At 38.4% G+C, this 23,333-nt stretch overlaps 1 protein-coding gene across 1 annotated transcript in view; it reads right to left on the reverse strand.

Moving 5' to 3' along the window:
• Window positions 1-22,041: 22,041 nt before the first annotated feature.
• Smp_210650 (huntingtin interacting protein-related) overlaps window positions 22,042-23,333 on the reverse strand; it is a gene marked incomplete at both ends in the record, with an annotated part of 25,019 nt that continues 23,727 nt past the window's right edge. The window contains one exon of the mRNA XM_018792751.1: window positions 22,042-22,125. Coding sequence (XP_018644662.1) covers window positions 22,042-22,125 — 84 coding nt within the window. The remainder of the gene's footprint in view (window positions 22,126-23,333) is intronic.

A 23,333-nucleotide genomic window follows, 5' to 3' on the forward strand; every position in this document is an offset into this window, starting at 1 on the left:
ATTATGAACGCATACCCTATCGAGTAGCAGCATTGTTTTTGGTTTAATATACTCAGAAACCCAAATTATATTCCTTTTCCACGGTTTTCTGTGTTCACCTACTGACGAAGGTTTTCACTGCCTAGTATTCGGAAATTGAACTTCTAGCCCAGTAATTACTTTATAGAAGCTCTTGTTGATTCCACTTTTACAGATAGATCCACTACTTTATTTAAGAAAAGTAAATGAAGGTTATAATGTGTTTACCTACTCAAATGTACTCGAAGTTACTATTGTGGTAGTGGGCAATGTTGTTTACACTGCAGTAAGCTGCAAAGGTTCATTTAAATTCTGCCATCTGGACTTGTTATGTAAGACATGGGGAACGAACACATTGTTCATCAAAGATTTTGTCTTTCTTTGGGAGGAAAACACGCAGTAGATTGAATATTTTCGACAACTGAAAACCTTCAGACGAATGCAAATGCTACTTGAAAGAAGTGGTATAGCAAAAAATACATACATGGCAGTTGCTGAAATTCATATTTATTGCCTTAGATCCACGCTTCACAAATGAATATTGATGACCGTCATCACTCGTGCGTCAGTCCTCATAACGCATGGGACTACTGTTGTTGACCAGAATACCTGGAAGGTATTTTTATGAGAATAATATATAGTATAACAATAATTTACTTGAAAGCCGCATCAATTTGGATAGAATGATGAAATAGTAATCATCAAGATCCATTATAGTAATAAGTCACACTCAGGATTTGTTTAGAGCCCAGATGTAATAATGTAGTTAAGGGTGTAACAATACCCACAGAAGGGTTAATTAAAGTGTCCTTTTAGAGCTTTATTGTTTAGCTAACCCAGTAAAGTGAAATAGGGAGATCTCAATACCTCAAAAATCAAGCAAATAATCATACTACCGAAGTAACCATAATAAAGTGCAAACAATAGTTATGGAATTGGTGAATCGCATTCGTTTTATATCGCGGGAATACATATCCCAAAAGCACCTCGAAAACACCTTACGTATACCCCAAAAACCTCGGACATAGCTTCCCATCATTTAGCTGTATATGCGGTTTTCACTTGAAAATCACGCCAGATATCTGTTTTCATTCTGATTGGTCCATTTCCATAAGCATATAAGTGGCAGTCAGATCCATGTAATCGTTCACATCTACGTGGGCAGGTCATCATTATTAGATCTTTTGTAGGAATGATTATCGTGACTGTTGTCCATTTCACACGATTCACTATTATTTGTTTCAATCCGTCACAACTCCGTAATGCAACTAGATACTGCTAAACCCGAATTCGTTGTTGACGAGTTGACGTTGTTAATAGTACAAAAGTAAAATCTTGTCACTCTATGTAAATATTTAGTATCCATTGCTATTGCATTTAATGTCAAATGACTGATGATGTCCTATTTATGCAATGAAACCAACTGTTTTCGTGCTAATCTGGGGACAAGAAGCAATGTAAATGAACAAGGTTATTAATTTCGTTACTCTTCCCAGCTCTGTTGGAACATTCGTGGGTTATTATGGAATACCACGTCACATTTCTTTAAATTTTCACTTTAGATCCGGTCCAAACACGTATAATTTGGATGGTTTTTAATTCACTGGAAGTACACTTGCTTGACAGAAACTGCTAGTTCAAATTATCAGCTAGCTATCTTTATCACGCAAATCATAAGGTCAGTCCCTGTCATTGCTCTTAAAAAATGTTTTGACTGAAATGGTACTACGAATATCGATATTTTCCCTATGATTATCAAAACAGTCGCGAGCATTAACGTGGACTTCTAGAAATGGCAGTAGTATTTTTCTAAGTGAAGTACCTTTTTCAGTTTTGGATGAGTCCTATGTCGTAAAAGCTTCTCTTATAGTGTTTATATTGGACGTTCAGTTACAGAAACATTGAAGCTTTAGCCTTTTGCTTTCAGCGTCCATCACTATTAAAGCTTTCGGGACATTTATTCTAGAAGTCTAGAAGTCAGTTTTCTTGTTTTTTAGTTTCTTACACGCCTATAGAGAAGAGTTTAGGGCATACAACTTCAAAGCTTTTTAAGATAGATCTCCCAAAGAGGCCAACCAAGTTAAGTGAGTATTCCGTAAAGAAACCGAAGGCTACTTTCGAATACAACTTAAGCCATATGAGGTCCTTGATAAGCAAGCTACTCCTGGAAACAGTATAGCGAGTTAGTTCCCACGAATTTTGCAGGAGAGAACAATATGTGGATTTCGAGGTGAATCAGGCAAGTGTTTAAAAAGTTACCATTGCTTCTCTCGAGGAAAGAAACATAATCCTGAAAAATTTACATAAACTGACTGGGTTGGTAATATATGTTCCTACGGATCACAGGATGGTCGTTCATATTGAAAGACAGTCGGCAGAAACCAAAACAAATGAGCACCGCGGAAACAGTGAAAAAGATCCAATAACTAAGGGTCTTTGCATTCCAAAAGTTCGGGGGAAAACGATCGTAAAACCATTATGGGTGTTGGGATAAAGTATTCCACAGAATTAAAGCCATAAAATCCAAGTTCTCTAAGCCTACTAAATAAACGTGGTAACTAAGGGGAACTCTGATACTATCGCCATCTCAGCAACGTAATGAACGTCGAAAATGCGTGGCAGTGTGATTAAATTGTTTGGTTTATTACTTTGTAGGACTGACAGACTAGACTCTGATGGTGGTTTAGTTATCTCCTATTATACAAGCTGTTGGGACAATGGTAAAAAACTCAGAGACTTGCAAACTGGAACGCTGTGGAGTGAAGAGCAAAGAAAAAGATATTGGATTAGTTGTAGTATACCGCAGACTGGGGTGAGTAGTGGATGGTTTCCTCCTATGTAAACCTAAATCTTGGCCAGAAAGTTATGATAGCCCTACTGTAGGAGACTTTAATGAATCCTCTACTATTTGGGAAAACTTCAGCGTGGAGCCATCAAAAACACCGTTTGATGACAAATTGTTTGAATTTACAACAAAATATCAGGATGTCCTCCTCAACCGTGGGGCAGCAAGTACGATGAAATACCACAGGTTGATTCAAACTCAGTGTACAAGCACATCCCTAACAGCTCAAAGAAAAGTTGAAAAGCCCTTTGCATTATCTATAATGAATCAGCCCAAGAGACTGTTTTCCTGCATAAATCACAGACAAAAGAAATTTCTACTAAATACTCAACCTAATTACAGTAGAAGTGCATCTGAAGTGATGGGGGTAAACCAGAACTAAGCAACTGTTACGGGGGACTATTTCGGGTCAGTTTGCACGTAGAAGCCTACTTTGGACAAAGGACTAAACCCGAATACAGAGTCATAAGGTCGGCTTTACGCTGTGGACTTTAATCGAGACGACATGCTAAACGCTATTCGCAATTTGGATGCGGAAAAAATCGGCCAGACTGAATGAAGTACATCTTTAAATCTAGAGATAAACTATCCAATACATCGCTCTCCTGATGACCATGATGTTTAATATGTCTATTGGTCAAGGTGAATTACCTATGGACTGGAAAGATGCAATTTTAGCTCCAATTCATAAGAAGGGGTCAGGGCGACTTCCATCAAACTACAGACCTGTAAGTCACACTAGTGTTGTGTAAAACAACAACTTTTCAAACAGGTAACAACATGGTTCCAGGAAAGGATTACCTTGTAGGGAAAACCTCTTTATTGCAAGAGAGAAGTGGACACTGTCCCCAGATAATGGGAAATCAGTGGATGTTGTCAATATAGACTTTGCTAAGGTGACTAATAATATACTGCTCCTGAGGTTAGGAAATCTAGGGATTGCCGTACCTCACCTTAAGTGGATCGAAGATTTCTTCGGAGGTCGTAGATGGACAGTATGAATAACCTCCGAATGTCCCTCCTGAAAATCAGTATTTGGTGGATTGGTGAATGTGTCTGTCTTATGTTTCTAATTTTTATACCTTATGTAAATGAACTCCCAAATATAGTTGAGTCCCTCACGCCACTTTGTGTTCGTATAAAAATTTGATGAAAGACAAAAGAAGCAGATTCATGTGCATTTCATTCAAACTCGCATATTCTGATTATATATTCTAAATAACGGCTGATGTCTATCAGCGCGGCCAAGTATGTCTACGCCCACATTGGGAAAATAAAGGTAAATACTTACAACACAGAAAAGAGTCTATGTGCGTAGTCCGGTCAGGCAATGATCTAGAAGGAACAGTGAACCGTGGTCTTAAGAACACGACCCATGGCCTCGCGATTGCAGTTAAATACTTCAGAACCCTATAGGTGTTGAGATAGATATCTACGAAGTTGGATACCAGTGTATTACCTACAGCACAAACTACCTTGGCGAGATACAAACTTGAAAACTGCGTCCGAGCTGTAGGCGTCTGTTTAAAAAGTGACTCGTAAATCTTGGAGAAAGCACAAAAGGCAGCAACCAATATAACTCTAAAACTCCGGGGTCTGCCACAACTGCAGATTAAGAAGTAATTTGATTGTGATGCACAGAACACTAGGAAATCTAATCGTATCTGGTGTTTCTGTTCTTTTCCCTCCTATCAGGTCAGGACAATGCAAAAGACATAGCAAGAGAGCAGAAAACCCAAAAACAAACAAAATACTCGAAGCATACAAGTTTTCATAAAGGATCATTAATTCTTGTAACCTCTTGCCCAAAGAAATTGTGCTTGCCTTTCCGGTTGAATCACTCAAGAGAAGAGTAGATACTCAGAAGCTTACTAGGAAACGACTAACTCACACTGCAGGCCTTGCGTTCTTAACATTCAAATGTGAATACCAATCTGATAATGTGTTTAATAACATACCGAACTTTTACTTTTCTGAAACATGCACTACAGGTTGAAACTACATTATAGTGAGTGTTGGAAGATATTATAAGGTTTTTAATAATCAACTGCGTGCTGCAAGCTAGCTATCAATAGCAAGGTCCGGATATCGCTGACAGCGCAAGCGTTACCACACACTTAGTGCGCATATCCACAGAATAAATTAAGTGGGGACCTCCCAGTTGCTCGATCGACATAAAAGAGATCTCGGCGACGGTTCGCGCAAATTTGAAGCGTATGCAACAGGACAATATCATATTGTAGCATTCGTTCATTCCCGAATTTCAATTCCTTGCAGTGTATATTTTACTTCTTCACTAAGAATACCTAAATGAACCACTCCTGTACACAACGTACGCTTTCGACTTCTATGATAGTGAAACACCTCCCAACAGTATCGTTTCGTGGACAACCATTTCTGCTATATGTTATCGCAAAAGTCATGTTTGATACCAATATTATATTGTTTACATACTATCAACGGAGAAGTATGCCGTCATATTCCTTGGAAGTTTTATCCACATTCAAGCAACAGTCATTCAAAACTCCCAAAATATTAGAAATAAACAACCATCTGAAAACAATAAATGGATAGCAGAACATTGCATAAATGCTATCTCAGGGGGTTCCTGTAGGATTATATGTGTTATTTTGTTGATCGATGAGATTGTTAAAACAGCTTTGCAGTAAGTAATCTCGTGAAAAACTTTGTTTTTGAGGCCAAAACATTTATTTTAACACTTTCTATGGTAAATTACTACACTAAGTGTCAGAATGACACTACTGTAGAGGAGATGATCTATTGATGAATGTTAACCAGAATACTGGTTTTGTGCGAAAGGATTTTACTCTCAATGAAACCCACCACTTTCAGAAATAAAAGTTCATATAACTAGATTGTTTGAAGCCGTTCTATTCTTTCCTATTATACATAGATTAATGACGGAATTAACAGAATATACATGGTCTTTGACGGAGAGAGCTGTTTTTTCTGTTAGTGATGGCAGTTTCTATGCTAAGGACTAGTATCAAACTAACCAACTTCATAGCTAAGTGCTTGAACCTACTGTTAAAATTGGAAAGCCTGATATCGGCCCGTATTTGTAGGTCATATACTGGAAGCTGCACTGAAAGAACAAGAACTAATTGAAGTCGCGACAGTCGCGTATAAAGTTTAGGGTGACGAAATCGTCGGATATCACTCGTGATGATCTTCGGAAGCCCACGAGAATGAGGGTTGTTCAAAAAGCGAAGTGGCAAAAGCAACATAAGTTGCAAGCCAGGATTCCTTGCACGACGCAATCGAAAAAGTAACTACGATTGGAAGGTGATTCAATGAAAAAGTGGGCCTAATAGAGTATAAATGTATCATTCAATATCTGTATATGTCTTTATTCCCAGGTTCAATGATTGTCATTACACTGAGTACTTGTTTGTCTACTATTAGCATGGAAAAGTTTGGCATCACAGTTTTTACATAAAAAGTTAACTGGTTTTTTCTGTTTGAAGAGAACTCTAGGTGAAAGTTCGACGTATACGTGATAAACATACTAAATATCGTATATTAAATGAAAGGAAAAGGATGGAATTAATTAATGCAGAAAAATATGCATGTAGTTTTTAAATTTTGACATACAATCTCATGTATAACACATCAATCCCTTACTAATCGCGATGTTGGTATGTATAGAGTTTGTTATGAGTTATCTCCTCTGAGAAACTGAGTAGACTTAAGCAAATGTATCTGTTGCACCTACTTCATAGTCGCTTACGAGAACATTTTAAACTGATTTCCGTTATTTAGTAATCTGACCCATATGTCGGGGACTGATGCAAATATAAAGTGAGATCGATAAACGAACACATCGATGATAAAGTGAAACACACCACCACACTAACTTTCTCTGAGTCTGTATGACTTTGTCTTGTTTATCCAACAATCACAATTTTATGTTAATTGTAAAACAATATTCGGCTTGTTGACACATTTTTCCTACCCTCTAGTTACTGCTCCGTATGTTATTTATGTATCCCCTTTTTCCCATGTAAAAGACTGTACTGTTTGTTTGTACACAAGCGTTGTTAATTTACATTTTAGAAACAGACAAAGTTTACTAAACCAAATAGTCTACTTTTTCTGACTTTGGCGAAACCAAGACTCTGTACTCAACAGTCTAGAGAATCGCTTACAGTTGCACCTGTAGAAAATCGCTTCCTACAGCAAATACAGTGCTTTTCTAAGACTTTTGATTGTCCTTACACAAAAGGTTATGTACTCCCTTGTCTAATGAAGGCATTGGTAAACCGTTATTCAGTTATCCTAGGCGGTAACAGTCAGAGTAGTAAGCAGATTCGCGTTACGTATTACTCAGTGGATGTACTACATATTTGTCCTAAGGGGATTCAGTTACCCAAATAATGTTAACTTTGTGTGACATTAATGTGAATGGTTTCTCCGGTTAGTTTCAGTCTGCGCTGTGAGCTTATTACATATGGCAACACATTAAACTGAGATCAGCATCTATACCCATTAGCGATACCGGTCTGCCTTCATATATTTTTGGGAATATAAAAAGAAGTAATTACAGATTATCCAATATTTCGTTAAAAAATTGGTAATGCCAAACGTACGTTAGATTACACACCATCGTGAAGTATTTTCACATAATTACGCCTCCTTGGTAGTTGCTTGAGTATCTGTATAACTAAGGGAGACATACGTTTTATTGGTAACAACAATTTCCAGTACAATAATGTTGTCGTGGATTCGGCGGCCACATGTCATTATTATTGCGACACATCACAGGAAAACGGAGTACTTACTTTGTACGTTGAGTTCATGAGAACGTGTTATTTCAAGTTATCGAGAATATGCTTTTCCCACACACTGGACAGCTTTAAAGGCATTTCCGAACTCCTTCCATATCGGGAATCTCTGAGATAGGATAATGTATTGAGAAGTATCGGTTAGGTTGGTAAAAATACTCCTTAGAAGTACTGAACTCAGTGTTGCCACTGAATATATGGAGAAAAGATTGTGGCAGTCTGAAAAAGATGAAATATGGAAACTCACCTACTGCTAGCCATAGTTCGAAAACTGAAAAGTACAACACAGAGGTTTTCATCAGCTGAAGGACAGATAAAAACATGTGATACACATGGATATATGTTATTCGGCGTTCTTTGGAATGTGAAAGTCTCATAAAAGCACACACACTACCAAGTTAAACCAACCTGCAAACACGCCACCGACATGAGGCACATCAAATATGAAATGACCACCTTGAGGCAAGCAGTTTAAGGTTGCGGGAGTGTGGAAGCGGTGATTTCAATTCCAAACATGCTTTCGTTCCACGCCGGTGCTGCGGTACCGTGGGGTTCATAAGCGTAGTCGAGCTAAACTTCCCTCAAATTACTTGCAATATCTTAGGTCATAATTATGTACCGCCTTTATCATGAAAACAAAGTATAACTGATACCATATTTTATATAACTGGGGGTATTTATTATCAACAGAATTCCTATTTTATTTAAAACGCTGTGGTCTGAAAAGACCAATCATTTTAAGCCAAAAAAGTAAAGTTATATTTAAACGTGAATACATCATATAGAGAAGTTATGCATGTGTACCATGAACAAGTTAGATGACGTTGGCAAAAGAAAGTCACTATGAGAAACATGCCCAATAATTCTTCAGGGCAAAATCTGGAGACAGTGCAGCAGTGTTAGTGACATACATACGACAATAGTCGTCATGATTTTATTAAAATGATATATTCTGTTCAAAGTTTGTTAGTAATAATATTTGTAGAATAATTAACTTTCTATAAAATCATTTAGTATTTGTGAGGCCAGTCGAAAAGTGACAATGAATATGGATTGATAACACACATAATTTTATGAACAAACGTATCCTCATGTGCATATATTGTCCTGAGTATTCGACAATAACCCAGTTAGACATCATATATGTATCATTCAACTTCTAGGAGGAGTACAGATCACCTTCCTTTATTATAATTTTTTAACAAGCATTTCTTCTTGTATAATCACCAATTGACCTACTAGGTTTCCTTGCAGGACATTGAAGCCCATCCGCAAAATTCACATCGACAACATAGAAACCAAGGATAGCTTAGGATATTCCTGTAGGGCTGGTAAAATATCACTGAGCACCAGCCAAATCACTAATCAGTTGGGTCAGTAGATATCGAACGGTCAACAGATTCTTGTCAAGTTCAAGGACAACCAACGCGCATCAATTAATCGCGCTCCATGAACTGAAGCATGCGGTGGTGGTTGTAATCTCTTTCATGTACCTACTCTTCATAACATATTTCCATGATAATATCCTCTGTGTTATATGGTCTTCAGAGAAGCAATACTATTCAGATAAGACGAAAGAGTAATCTATACTAGGTGCTAACCGCGAGGTGTGACTTCGAAGTCAGCTGGTTCGTTACACTATTCCCGTCTATCTCGACTAGATCCCCAACCACTCGAAACCGGTCATCTAAGTTAGTAATCTACATTCCATTCAAATAAACTTCTACCTAGGATCATAGTTGACCACAACATTCAGCATTCTTCATCTCACCGAAGAATAACCCGAACTAGCACTTCTGTTGTCTGCTACATTCTAAGTACAGCATTCATATCAGCTTATATTCATTAACCAAACAGTAATCAGGTTGATTTATCTGAAAATATGTATTCAGTAGTGTAAAATCCAAACTAAGGTTTGGCTGAAGAATAACTACCTGAGTAGACTATTCACGAGTTATCGCCCCTTTAAAATAAGTACATGGTGATTGGGTAAGTAGCGGTTCTAAACAAATATTACCGCTCAGTTATTCAACCAATAATTGTTCCCCCAATAGTCGATTGAGCGCGCCAAAAGATAAGTGTTATTCTATCCTTTCTGGATCGATCAAGTAAAAATCCGTTCAAAAGATAATAGATTGTTGCTTTATAACACAAAGTGTTTCCGATTCTGGAAAAGTGCCTCGACTCACAAACAAAATGCACAATCCCAGTCTACTCAGGCAACACAATCAAAGGGGGGACAAGTCAATGTGGCTGCCGCCAAGACTAAATATCAACCAAAACAATATAAATACAGTTCAGGAAAAAACAGAAACACGGTGAAGGCAAAAGAAAAATATAATAGAATAAAATACTATCATCTCAAATGGAATCAGAAAGACTTACAAAATATACAACTAAATAAACCAATAAGAACAAGTTGCAAATGTATGCGTGGAGGGATTCTCACACACAAAACCTTCGAAATGTATCTTACAAGTAGTTCGTATACAGTGCAGAATGTAGATATCTTTTTACACAGAAAGGATGGTTAAAAACATCTTATTTTAATTCGAAACCATTCTGGCTGCTCTTCAAAATGTGATATGTCAAGTCTATGATAGCCTGGTGAATTTTTAGTCACTCCATAACAGCCAACCTTTGTAGCCATGATAAAGTCGCGAATATTCTATAAACCTCGACCACACTTTTTGTTTCATTTGTGTGTACTCCAGTGGTGGGGTCTGCAAAATGCCGCTTGTAGACGACAACGTGATGCATGTAATTAATTCTATGTAAGCATCGATATGCTCCACAGTCATCCGTGTACACTGCGGTTCCCAGCTGCACATACTATCATATAATTGGTTTTGTATTTATAGCTTGTCACTTTCTAACGATCTGGAAGTGTCCTATTTGAGACGGTTTATCGCATATACCAAAGATCTGTTGAGTATATTTATGGAAATCCTACTTACCCAGTCTTCTTCAGCACTTTAACCTCTACTGAATTTGCGTTTTCTAACGACCGTATTGTCTATCTCTACGATTCTCGCAATTCATCTAAATGACTCATGCACGTTTGTCACTTTTATTCACAGATATCTTGACAATACTCATACCATTGAACTGCCAAAGCCTCAGCAACACTTGCAAATGTTGTCACCAGTGTTAAAGATGCCTTTGTTATCCGGTTTGCAACAATTATCACAATCGTCCTCTGTCTCAATCGGGATGAGGCGAAAAATGTTCCTGTTTTATCAGATGTTTTCCTCTAACGTATATTACATCAAAATGCAGCGTCGTCACGACGGTCTGCACAATGTGTGGGAGTCATCTGACTTCTGCAACCATAAAATGAAGAATTCTTAGTGGTCCTATTTGTTGCAACCACGCAATTATAACGTCTTTAAAATCCACCGTAAACCGGTCGTAAGTGAGTATTAGTTACTGAAATAAGCGCCATGACCATGAGATCGTTGAAGCGCTTCTGATTGCTTCATCCATAAATTATAGTCTCGCCTGATAATGATCTTATTCAATTACATAAGATTTCAATGATGTTTATCGAAACATCTTTAGAAACACATTACAATGTATTACTGAAGCTTCCTTTTATTAGGTACATAGGGCTTCGTCTGACAGCAAAGCTGCATTCATTTAATTCTTAATAGTCATGCCTGGTCTATGTTTGTCATACTACGGTATCTGTGGTTCGTAGGATATACTATAGTTATACAAGGAAGTCTGGTGGGTGGAAAGTATGAATTCGAGATATGAATTTTCTGTCGATAGGAGTTAGTCACCAGAAATCTCTGCAACTGTCACGTGTTAAGACTATGTACATGTCTGTGGTCACACGTCATTGTATTGTCTAGTACTATGTCAAGTTCACATGGGCTATCCTAGCTTCCTGATAGACCAGTTTATTTATTTTTTCACGGGTCACATTTCGATCTTGTCAATTATCCGCTTATAACATTGACTGATTTTATAATAATGTATGAGCATATACCGCTTACCCCATTCGTAACTCATTTTAGCTTTGCTGATTCGGCTTCCGGAGAACTTCAACGGAGCCTCCAGAGGCCCAAAAGGAGCCGAAGAGCCCTAGCCAATCAGAGTATGATGGAACATTCTAGAATTCCAACGTGGCGTGCTACTATTGGTCGGTAGCATAATATGTCAATAACGGATTGGCTGAAATATGATGTTGATTCAACAGACACTAACATCTATAAATACCCATGATTTTCTGTACAAGAACAAACCCTGGAGTAAAGTGTTTCTCTCATACTTGCGTCTCCTCTCTGGTGTTCAAGTCGCTGAGTAGTTCAGCCTGTGGGTTACCAGAATAGCTTAGGAAACGAATATAGCGTTCAATCGACGAGACGTATCAACTGGCGACGGGGTTAGCTTATCAAGATGTCATTATCTTTGAACAATTTGAAACCTTGCTGGAGCGTCAAGAAAAACGTTTCTAACGGTTCCAGGTTCGTATCATAGAGACTTTAACCCAAAAATTGAACCTAAATCAAAATGGTGGTACAGATGATGCTTCCAAATCTAATGTCGACCATATTATTAATTCCTTCCATGAATTTGATTTCGGTGGTTCGGTCGGTGTTACTTTTGAAACCTAGTTCAGGAAATACGAAGATTTATTCAAGGTCGACCCCAGAGGACTTGATGACGCCGCCAAGGTCAGAATACTCTCAAGGAAACTTGGCACAGTTGAACATGAACGCTACAGTAATTTCATCCTTTCAAAGAACCCAAGAGATTTTTCTTTTGATGAAACGATTGAGATTTTGTCACAAATCTTTGCTGAACAGTCATCCTTATTCAATATTCGTTATCAATGTCTAAAGACAACAAAAGCAGCTGATGATGACTGAGTGAAGCATGCAGGTTTAGTAAATCGTGAGTGTGAACGCTTCAAATTGTCAACCATGACAGAAGATCAGTTTAAATGTCTCGTATTTGTGTGTAGCCTACAATCTTCCGAAGATGCCGATATCAGAAGCAGAATTTTGAGTAAAATTGAACGGTGTCCGAACATAACACTACAAGAAGTTTGTAACAGCTCAGGTTGGTTGGTTAAGAGTTGACCCCAAACAACCAAGCATATGCTAAAACAGTATTGTTTAAGTATTCATTCACTTCCTTACTTTTTTTTCTCGTTGGTTTAATTATAACGTAAAATGGAAATCTACCGAACTTGTAGTTTTTTTTTTCTATGGTATTATTATTAATACAAACAAAGAACTTGTACTGTTCCAATATGGCACTTTGACATATCAATCCGTCCTCTTGTTATCTTTCTCTCATATCTGAGCAACTTATGGCCAACAAACGTCGTATTGAGGGGGGTTTCGATAAACAAAAACGCACGCCTCACGCACACGAACCTCTGCCCTCCTGAATGCTGGACCGTGTGCCTAGCCATTAGACCACATCAAACCACGGGGGAATGACTGCAATTTTTCCTTTTATCGACTAATCATTCATAATACTAATGAGTAATAGGACTTACACACTTCTGAGGTGCAAACCAATTCGTTACTTGGATGAATTGACGAAATATTGCTTCAATATATCATGCATACCTAAATCAAACCAGAAAAGGGTATTTGACACAACTGTACTTGATCCGCATACTCCACACAATTTTTTTGCTTCTTAATCGTATATTCGTTTCCGTTTTGTGGATTACACTGATGCACCCTTGGTTACGCACCTAGTTGTAAAAGGCGGTCATCACTGGCTCAAGGTCATGCATTTGATCGATTTTGTTAAAGAGTCCAACTTCTAGCAAGTTCACCCTTTGACATATATGTATTACAAAAGAGTATTTTTTTTGTTTTCATGGTTCTTCGTGCACAAGATATCTACACTATCTCTATTTCCTTCCAGAATACCAATCCGTTCTGGAGGCCAAGCACTTACATGGACCGAACAATTATCATTTGCATTTATGTATTTCCATTTTGTATCTTATTATTTTATGCAGGCAGTGGAGCAGTTCTTCAGGTTTGCTTGATTTTCACCATTACCTTTGAAGTAGACTCTTCTTTACTTTTTACTTGAGGGCGACTCAAAAGGCAGGTGAGTAAACACCTGATAGCCGGTCTGAGCATGGAAAAATCGTACCTCACCAACATGGTGTTGGGTAGCCCGCTCGCGGCACTTCCTCAGATATTCTTATTCCGCATTCTCACACTTTCTCTTGAAAGCACGCAGCAAACCGTCAGCGATAGTTGTAGAAAAGATCACATGCAACAAAATAAGATGACAAGCTAGTAAATGAAGAGACATCCGTGGACTATCGTTTAAAGCGTTAGTCGTAACTGATTGTAAGTCAAATAGTGAGCGAGTTGATAATTTCGCCTTGGGATGAGAAATAGAACTAAGGTGTTTTCGATAGATAGGTTAATCGAACCGACGTTCCTACGGAAGTCGATTCTAGGGGGAAGCTAATGTAACAGCTCAGGTTGGTTGGTTAAGAGTTGACCACAAACAACCAAGCATATGCTAAAACAGTATTGTTTAAGTATTCATTCACTTCCTTACATTTTGTAAGCGTTATATTCCCTACTATCTTATATTGAATGTTGAGAGCCTTTGTTTGTCTGAACAGATAATCCCACGCTCCACTGTGACTGCGCGAAGATCGAAATAAAGACCTATTCACTACTTCTCTGGTTTCTTCTATCAATAGCACGAGGGTTACCTTAAGGCACGAAAAGTTACTACAGAGTGCCAAAGACTGGTAAACTTGAAACATGATACTTACATGGTCGAAAATAATAATCGTTTGCCACATATTCATGCTGTAAGCGAAAAGAAAGAATTCTACCCAAGAAAAGTGTCGCTCACAGACAACCAGCCCCCATCTCCATGCTGGTCATGTGAAGGTTGGCACTATCAGAGGTTCTGTCCGTATAAAGAACGTCGTTGCAGAAAATGTCATCGAAGGGGGCATAAAGAAACCAGCTGCAGAAAAAGAAACTATAAGCGACATTTTGCAAAACCTTACTTCAAGAAATACAGGTCGGGCGCATTAACGAAAAGAATATTGATATCATATAACACAGCACGAAGTTGCCGCCAAAGAAAGTACGTAACCTTGAATATTAATAAACACCGTACTCGACTTCAGCTTGATACAGCTTCTAATATTAATTTGATAAGCCCAGAAACTTGGAGGAAGATTAGGCGACTCACAGTGCATCGAACAACACAACTAGCACACAGTGCACCTGGCGGAAAGTTAAATATTGTTGGAGAAATACCATGCATTGTGTCTAAAGGTGCGGTTACGACAAAGGCAACCATATACCTTACGAAGAACCCAGGACTCGACTAATTGGGACTAGATCTTATAGAAACACTTAACCTAGCAGACCATTCAATTAATAGCATCTGCAGACGAGTTACTACTGATAACTCATTAGATTGTAGCCAGAAAAATACCGTGCTGCAAAGACACCAAAATGTGTTAAAAGAAGGATCGGGGGAATGCATGAAGGCTAAAGCAGTGCTAACTCTAAAACCTGCAGCTACTGCCGTTTTTCGACCCAAAAGACCTGTACCCTATGCTGCCCTTCCAGTAGTTGAACAGGAATTACGACTTCAGCAAATGGGTATTATCGAGCCTGTGAACTTCTCGAACTGAGCTGCACCGATAGTGGTGGTCAAGAAGTCGAATGGAAGTGTCCGTCTATGTGCAGACTACTCCACGGGATTAAATGAAGCTCTAGAGTCCCAATAGTATCCGTTGCCCTTACCGGTAGATCTTTTCGCTAAGCAGAACGGTGGCAGATATTTTGCGAAATTGGACTTATCAGACGCATATCTACAAATCCCGGTATCTGATGAAAGCAAAGATCTTTTAACGATCAACACACACAAAGGTCTGTTCCGGTATAACCGACTACCTTTTGGGGTGAAGACAGCGCCCTCTATTTTTCAGAAAATTATGGATACCATGTTACAAGATATTCCAGGGGCAGCAGCTTACTTAGACGACATCATAATTATGGCAGTAGATAAAATGGACCTGCAGAAGAAACTGGACCAGGTACTAGAACGCATAGACGATTATGATTTTCGCCTCCGAGTGGAAAAATGTGGCTTCTATATGCAGCAAGTACGGTACCTTGGGTTCATAATAGATAAAGACGGAAGACGACCAGATCCAGAAAACATTGAAGCAGTGAAAACAATGCCTAGACCCAGGGACATTACTACCTTACGATCATTCTTGGGATTGGTCAGCCATTATGGCACCTTTCTCCCCGATCCCCACCGTCTACGTGCCCCACTAAACAACCTACTACAAAATAATACGAGATGGAATTGGTCTGCAGACTGCCAAGCGTCTTTCGAGAAAATCAAGCAATTCCTGACTTCTAATCTCTTATTGACACACTATAATCCTTCGCTACCGATAGTCGTCGCTTCAGATGCTTCTAACTATTGTGTGGGTGCAGTTATCTCTCACATTTTTCCTGATGGGTCTGAAAAAGCTATCTCACACGCTGCCAGATCTTTGATAACGACCGAAAGGAACTGTAGTCAGATTGAGAAAGAAGCCATGTCAATTATCTTTGCAGTGAAAAAGTTCCATAAGATGATATATGGCCGATATTTTACTCTAATAACAGACCCTAAACCACTACTTGCAGTTTTTGGGTCAAAGAAAGGTATTCCTGTCCATACTGCTAACCGACTCCAACGATGGGCAACCACACTTCTGGGTTACGACTTCAAGATCAAGTATCAGTCTACTACCGCCTTCGGACAAGCTGACGCATTGTCAAGATTAATAGGCTCCCAATCAAAAACCCCAGAGGAGACTCTTGTAGCAAATATAAAAGCCGAGGAAGAAGTTCATCGTGTATTGGATGACGCAATCATTGGACTCCCAGTAACCTTTGAAACTATCGAGATCACTGAAAGTGATAAGATACTGAGCACAGTCAAATGCTATCTCTCGACCAAATGGCCAAACAATCGCCTTGACGGAGAACTTTTGCAATATTTTCGTCGACGGGACTCACTAATGGTTGTTGACTCGTGTATTATGTTCGGTGATCGATTTGTTATTCCGAAGTTATTACGTCACAAGGTTCTCAAGCAGTTTCACAGTGGCCATCCTGGAATCAATAAAATGAAATCGTTGGCTCGTAGTTATGCTTATTGGCCGTCAATGGACAAAGATATCGAGAATAAATGCCGTAACTGCCCATCATTCATTCAAGCCGCCAAAAATCCTTTGAAATGCGAACCTCAGTGTTGACCTACGCCTGCAGGACCCTGAGAAAGAATTCATGCAGATTTTGCTGGTCCAATCCAAGGAAAAATGTTTCTAATTATCGTAGATGCACTTACTAAATGGCCGGAAGTATATACCATGCCAAACTGTATAACATCAGGAACAATCCACAAGCTGTCTACCCTGTTTAGCTGTTTCGGAATACCAGAGACCTTAGTAACGGATAACGACTCGCAATTCGCCGCAGAATCGTTTAAGCATTTCTGTAGAGCAAACGGAATAACTCATCTTTGTTCTCCACCCTATCATCCACAATCAAACGGACAAGCGGAACGCTATGTGGACACCTTTAAACCAGCATTACTGAAGGGGGGAGGCGAAGGGAAGACTGGGCAGGTGATCACAAAATTTTTAACATCCTACAGATCCACTCCGAATCCGAATGTTCCAGACGGCAAGTCTCCTGCGGAAGTCATGTTCGGAAGGCGTATTCGAACCATCTTCAATGCCATGTTGCCATCCAAATTAGTTGATGAGCACAGTCACAATCCAAGTATCCAGAACTTCAATGTTGGCGACAAAGTTTACATTAAATCCTACATCAGGAAGAACCGATGGGAGCCGGGAGAAGTTGTACAAATATTGAGAAGAGTTCTGTACAGAGTTCGAGGAACTTTTGGGACATGTATAGGACACACAAATCAAATCCATAAAGACAAAAGAACGATGCAGATTCGAAGTAATCGGCCGATTTTTCCGTTAGATTTAATCCTAGATGCACCAATGCCACAAATGCCCAAGAACATTGAAAAGAAGCCTTGGACAAGGAAGACGACAAGAATAATGGGAAGACGTCGCAACCCAGTTGTCAAACTACAAGTTGATCCTAGAAAGAAATCTGATTCGGGGAAGATGTTGATTCGGCTTCCGGAGAACTTCAACGGAGCCTCCAGAGGCCCAAAAGGAGCCGAAGAGCCCTAGCCAATCAGAGTATGATGGAACATTCTAGAATTCCAACGTGGCGTGCTACTATTGGTCGGTAGCATAATATGTCAATAACGGATTGGCTGAAATATGATGTTGATTCAACAGACACTAACATCTATAAATACCCATGATTTTCTGTACAAGAACAAACCCTGGAGTAAAGTGTTTCTCTCATACTTGCGTCTCCTCTCTGGTGTTCAAGTCGCTGAGTAGTTCAGCCTGTGGGTTACCAGAATAGCTTAGGAAACGAATATAGCGTTCAATCGACGAGATGTATCAAGCTTATTTCTGTCGCACTACAATTAAGAGTCACGCTTGACCACATTAGGCTGATGCTTACCTTTTCTGATCTGCGAATCTGCCTAGTTACTCTGATTATCTGCCTGGATCAATGAGTGTATGAAATGTACGTGTGTCAATTAAGAGTATTTGAATTATAGTATAAACTAGTAGTATCAGCAGTAACACGATTTAATAAGGAAGTATTAGATGAGCACGAACAAATGTACTGTATTTGGAATTCAAAATCAAACAGTCATCAATACAAGGGAATCATTGGTTCATATAAACACCGCATCCGCCACAGCTTAATTTGGAGTGTAAGTGTCTGTAATCGATTGTACGTCTTCTTCTTAAGTTCATCTTACATCCGTCCGACAGTGTGTTGGATGTACACTCTGTATTATCCAGAATGCACCCGTTAGTATTAGAATTAACAACCGAAATTGGAACAGACTCACCTGATTCCTGGAATCGTATACAATCATGTCGGTTGTGTAGTGAAACCACTGGTATTTAGAATTTGCATCATAGACTTCCGAACACTATCCTCCCCCACGAAATAATGTTGGGTCCATACGTCGCGATGTTATAACCAATATGATGTCCCCAATTTTCATTATCTTCTCAAATCTCAAGCTTCGATTACTGTATGTGAGTATTTGGGGATACACACTGATATACAATTTGAGGTATTCCATCATGTGACTTTGACTTGAATAAAAATTATGATACACATTGTTTTTGTTATTTATATTAAAAAACACAGAAAGATATGCATTGGTATATGTAATCAAGACATGTGATTCATCTAGGCTTGATTACCTGCGAAACAATCGAATGGAAAACATGCATCTGCCTCATACTCATCGGATAATCTTGGACTTGATTTGGATTTCCTGCCCGTGCAAACTTCATATCTGAGCGAACTGGTTCTCTGATTGCTTCGTGAAAACTTTCTATTCAATTTGATTCACCATACCATTGACTAGGGATTCTACTAGACACACATTGGTTTGGAGAATATCTAACATCTGATACAATAACATCAGAAATGTGGCTAGAATCCCACTCATCCGCAACATATTTATCACATTCATCAGGAATATCACTAGAGAGGAATTCATTTTGAGGACCACTGACACTTGATATGACATAAGAATTTGATTTTTCTGAAACATTTCCCTCCATTTTATTAAGAGTTTCATTAGAGAATGGATTATCAGGAAAATCAGCATCTACCAAAACTGAATCTGGTTTTCGACCATGGTTTGACTCATTTAACATTTTATTCTCAGAGTTGTAAGAAATTTCATCAGAAATATGTGAATCATTATGACAGATCATATCTGGTACAATAACACGAGAGATGCGATAAGAAGTTGGTTGAATAGAAACTTTCGTCTCACAATGATTCTGGGTTTCATTCAACTCTGGACTTCTATATGACGTTATACCGCTTCTAGAAGTCTTGGATAAAAATAAGTGATCATTAGGAACACCCAATTTAATAGGATTACGATCACAATTTTCAGCATTCGTTTCAGCGAAACGAAACATGGTATTGAAAACTGACTGTGTCCAGTTTTGCCAAATTTGAAGCATTCAGAATTACAAAATACACATGAATTACACAAGCGAAACACGCCACAGAACAAGCATTTACCAAACTTGTGCTCATCTTCGTGAACTGTTTCACAATTTAATGAACTGTTATTTGAATAACTTTGATTAGATATTGGACTGTGACGGTGTAGTAAAGTACTGGAATTCCTGATGTTCTGGCGAGTCATTTCATCAAATTTTCCTCCTTTACCGCATTCGAAATTTGTATGCTTCACATGTTCCAACAGTAGTTGCTTGAGGGTTGCATAAGGGAGTGAAATCGGTTTGTCTGGAAATGCCAAAGTATTTATCAAGCTGTATGCTTCTTTTCCGATGAGTGTAAGGAAATGGGTCACAATATTAAAATCCTCATCATCTTCCTTGGTCATAGCCCAGATTTCGAACCTCTCCATGTAATCCTCAGACGCATTAAAATCTGAATGTATATCCAACCGTTCCATCACGACGTCAATGTGATGATTTGAAGTATCTGAATTGTAGTATAAACTAGTAATACCAGCAGTAACACGATTTAATCAGGAAGCATTAGATGAACACGAACAAATGTACTGTATTTAGAATTTAAAATCAAACAGTCATCAATACAATGGAATAATTAATTCATATAAACACCGCAAATTCACAATTATCTAAAGAGTCATTAGTAACAAGAGGATTTCTGTGAAACTGGATTCATGATCCGTTATTCACGCATTGAATGATATTCCATAAATAAACATTACTTTTCTCAATCTATGATTAGTGTTTGTGAGGATTGTCAGTAAGAAATGTGAATGTTCAGTTGAAATGTGAATAAGCAATAAAAAAAACAGTGGGGCTTGGGAAAGAGCTACGGCCAAGAACATTTATTATATGAAACGTGATATGAGCACGTAGGATATTTATTTGATTTTTAATCCACATCTTGACCGATTTCAGACAGCCATAAAGTCTGAAGAAAAGGCGATTTTATTCTCTCTGCTCTCAGACGAGTGGAATGAAGAACATCTAGTATGGCAGATATGAGCGTAGATGGAATTATTACTAAATCACGGGATAACAAAAAGCCTTGTCCAGTCAATATGATGGCCACTCCCAAACTTCTGTGATGAAATCGAAATCGTAATTTTTCCTGAATTACTACTTTCATGAAATAAATGTTCATCACACTTAGTCTTATGGTCTTCATATAGTATCTGATCAGTTGATGGCAAACTTATGGACATAAGATGTTGTTTTGAGACCGCGGACTTATATCACGTGCCAAGTCGTCAGTCAGATTTTTAATTCTCACTTTTGTCTGTTTCGCTCCTAACATTTCCTCCACAGCTTATTGTTTTCGATTTGATCAGCCACACACCCGACCAGCAATTTTGACTGTGGGCCGACACAATTAACTTCCTATTGGTCCGCATTTCATGAGCTTCTCTCTTTTCCTTTCCTTAAGTCCAAAGGTCAGCAACCAGCTTCTACTATATATGCTTCAAACAAACGTCATTTATGTACGGACATACCAAACCGCATCACATCAGAAAATGAAAAATTACACAGAAGCGGGCAAAAAGCGGCTGTGAATAGGGTAAATTGCATGTAATAGAACGGCAACAAATTTTAAAGACATGATACCAGTTGATGCGTTAACCGAAAACTTATCATTAACAGAGTACATAAACATAGTAACCCAGTTGCTTACTAAAATGATACGAAAATTAGTTCCAACAATATTCATTCTATTATAATATAAAAAATATCTCATACATCGACTCTCTTGTGAATGAGAAAATTTAGTAGGATATTTCTAAAATGTTAGATTACTTCTGCATGCTCAGTTTGTATTTTTCTTTAACAATTATATGATTTCATGACATTTATTGATTTTCACTTTTCAGAACTGTAAACGTTTTGGGTTAAAGACATTGTGTTATATCAAAAAGTTTTCAGTGATAAAATTGTAGGCTATAAAAAAACATGCTAAGCAATAACAAATCTCAGATCAGTAATATTTGATTGATTCTATTTGCATCATTTCACGTTCGTAATATTTGGTATTCGTTCTTTTCATTGTTTCAGTTACTACTCTGTGCACTTTTAAGTGAGTGTGGTCGAAACAATACTGCGCTTTCAAATCTTTTATCCAACATAGCAGTAGAACTGAAAAGCATGCCTGTTGTTTCTACTTTGTTACAAGCCTTACCTCGTATGTTGAGTTTGATGTCCAGTTCCAACGATTCAGATTTGGTGAGTTATCCTCTAAATATTTTTTTGTTGTGTAACGTTAGTCCCATTGAACCGATACAGAGAACCAGATGGATCATATTTGTATCACTAAAAAACAAGTGTCAACAGACTAGAAAGAAGGATACCTCACCAAGACACCGAAGTAAGGAAATCTGAGCAAGTGTAAGAAATACAAAGGCATCACACTGTTGCCAGTACTAGTAAAAGTTTCAACAGAGTGCTGTCGAACTGAATGAAAAAGTCAGTAGACACTCAACATCGAGGTCAACAAGCTGGAATGTGTGAGGACCGGTCATGCGCAGACCAAATCTCAACAATATGAATCATTGTTATAAAAACTCCCTGAATTCGCTTTATGTTCCTATGTTGGAGTTAAATATATATCTGACCTGTTGTATCCTGCTCGCTAAGATTTCAGATTGGGGTAATAAAGTCCCTAGCTAGTAGTATTTCGTCAAACCCCAGGTTTGATAGCTTTAGTACACTCTGTATTATCTCATCATCATGTGTGTTGGAACCTGTGGAGGACCGATATATTCCTCCAATCAAGTACTTTGTGCCGTTTACATTAGTGGACACCAGAACGATTCTGTCATCTTAGTTCATTCGGTATTGTGTAGTGTTACGGTTTTGAAGTGATTGATAATGTATTTTTCCACTCCAGCTCCAGTTTTGCTTACCCTGCCGCACCACAAAGCGTCACGTATCGCAAGCTCATTTTGTTATCCTTTGTTTTGGGTGACCGAAATACTTTAATAAGGACTATGATCATCCTAACCAACTGAATACACGCGTTTCCGACCTCTCCCAGTTTACTTTTTAACATTCTTATGTTGCTAAACAGGCGACTGATGGTTCTTTTCACCTCCTGATGTACCTCTAAAAACGTTTCGTTACTGGGTTTTCAAGCAGATTGTCATATAATGTGTGTTGGTTGGTCTGTCAGAACCATTATCTGTAGCTTTAAGCGTGAATGATGTGTCTCATTCTCAGAACCATATTCTCTGTGTTCCGAACTGTGGAATGTTAGTGAACATCAACCAACGCCAGTTTGTGACTTGTCTGACTTTTATACTGTTGCGTTGTTGATCTAGGTTGGCTCTCCCAACATCTAATGGGAATGAAATAGTCGTTTTCTGAATGTAATCAGGAGTGAACGGCCTCATTTAGATCGATTATTTCTGAAGTTCAGGGTTAAAGACAGGGAATCTTAATTGTTGTATGGTAAAACAGATGAGTAGTCAAGGCACGTTTATTACCGTGATTGTGCGAATTCCATGCTACATGATAGCTTACT

This window comes from Schistosoma mansoni (assembly GCF_000237925.1).
Source record: "Schistosoma mansoni, WGS project CABG00000000 data, supercontig 0129, strain Puerto Rico, whole genome shotgun sequence".
Classification (NCBI taxonomy): domain Eukaryota; kingdom Metazoa; phylum Platyhelminthes; class Trematoda; order Strigeidida; family Schistosomatidae; genus Schistosoma; species Schistosoma mansoni.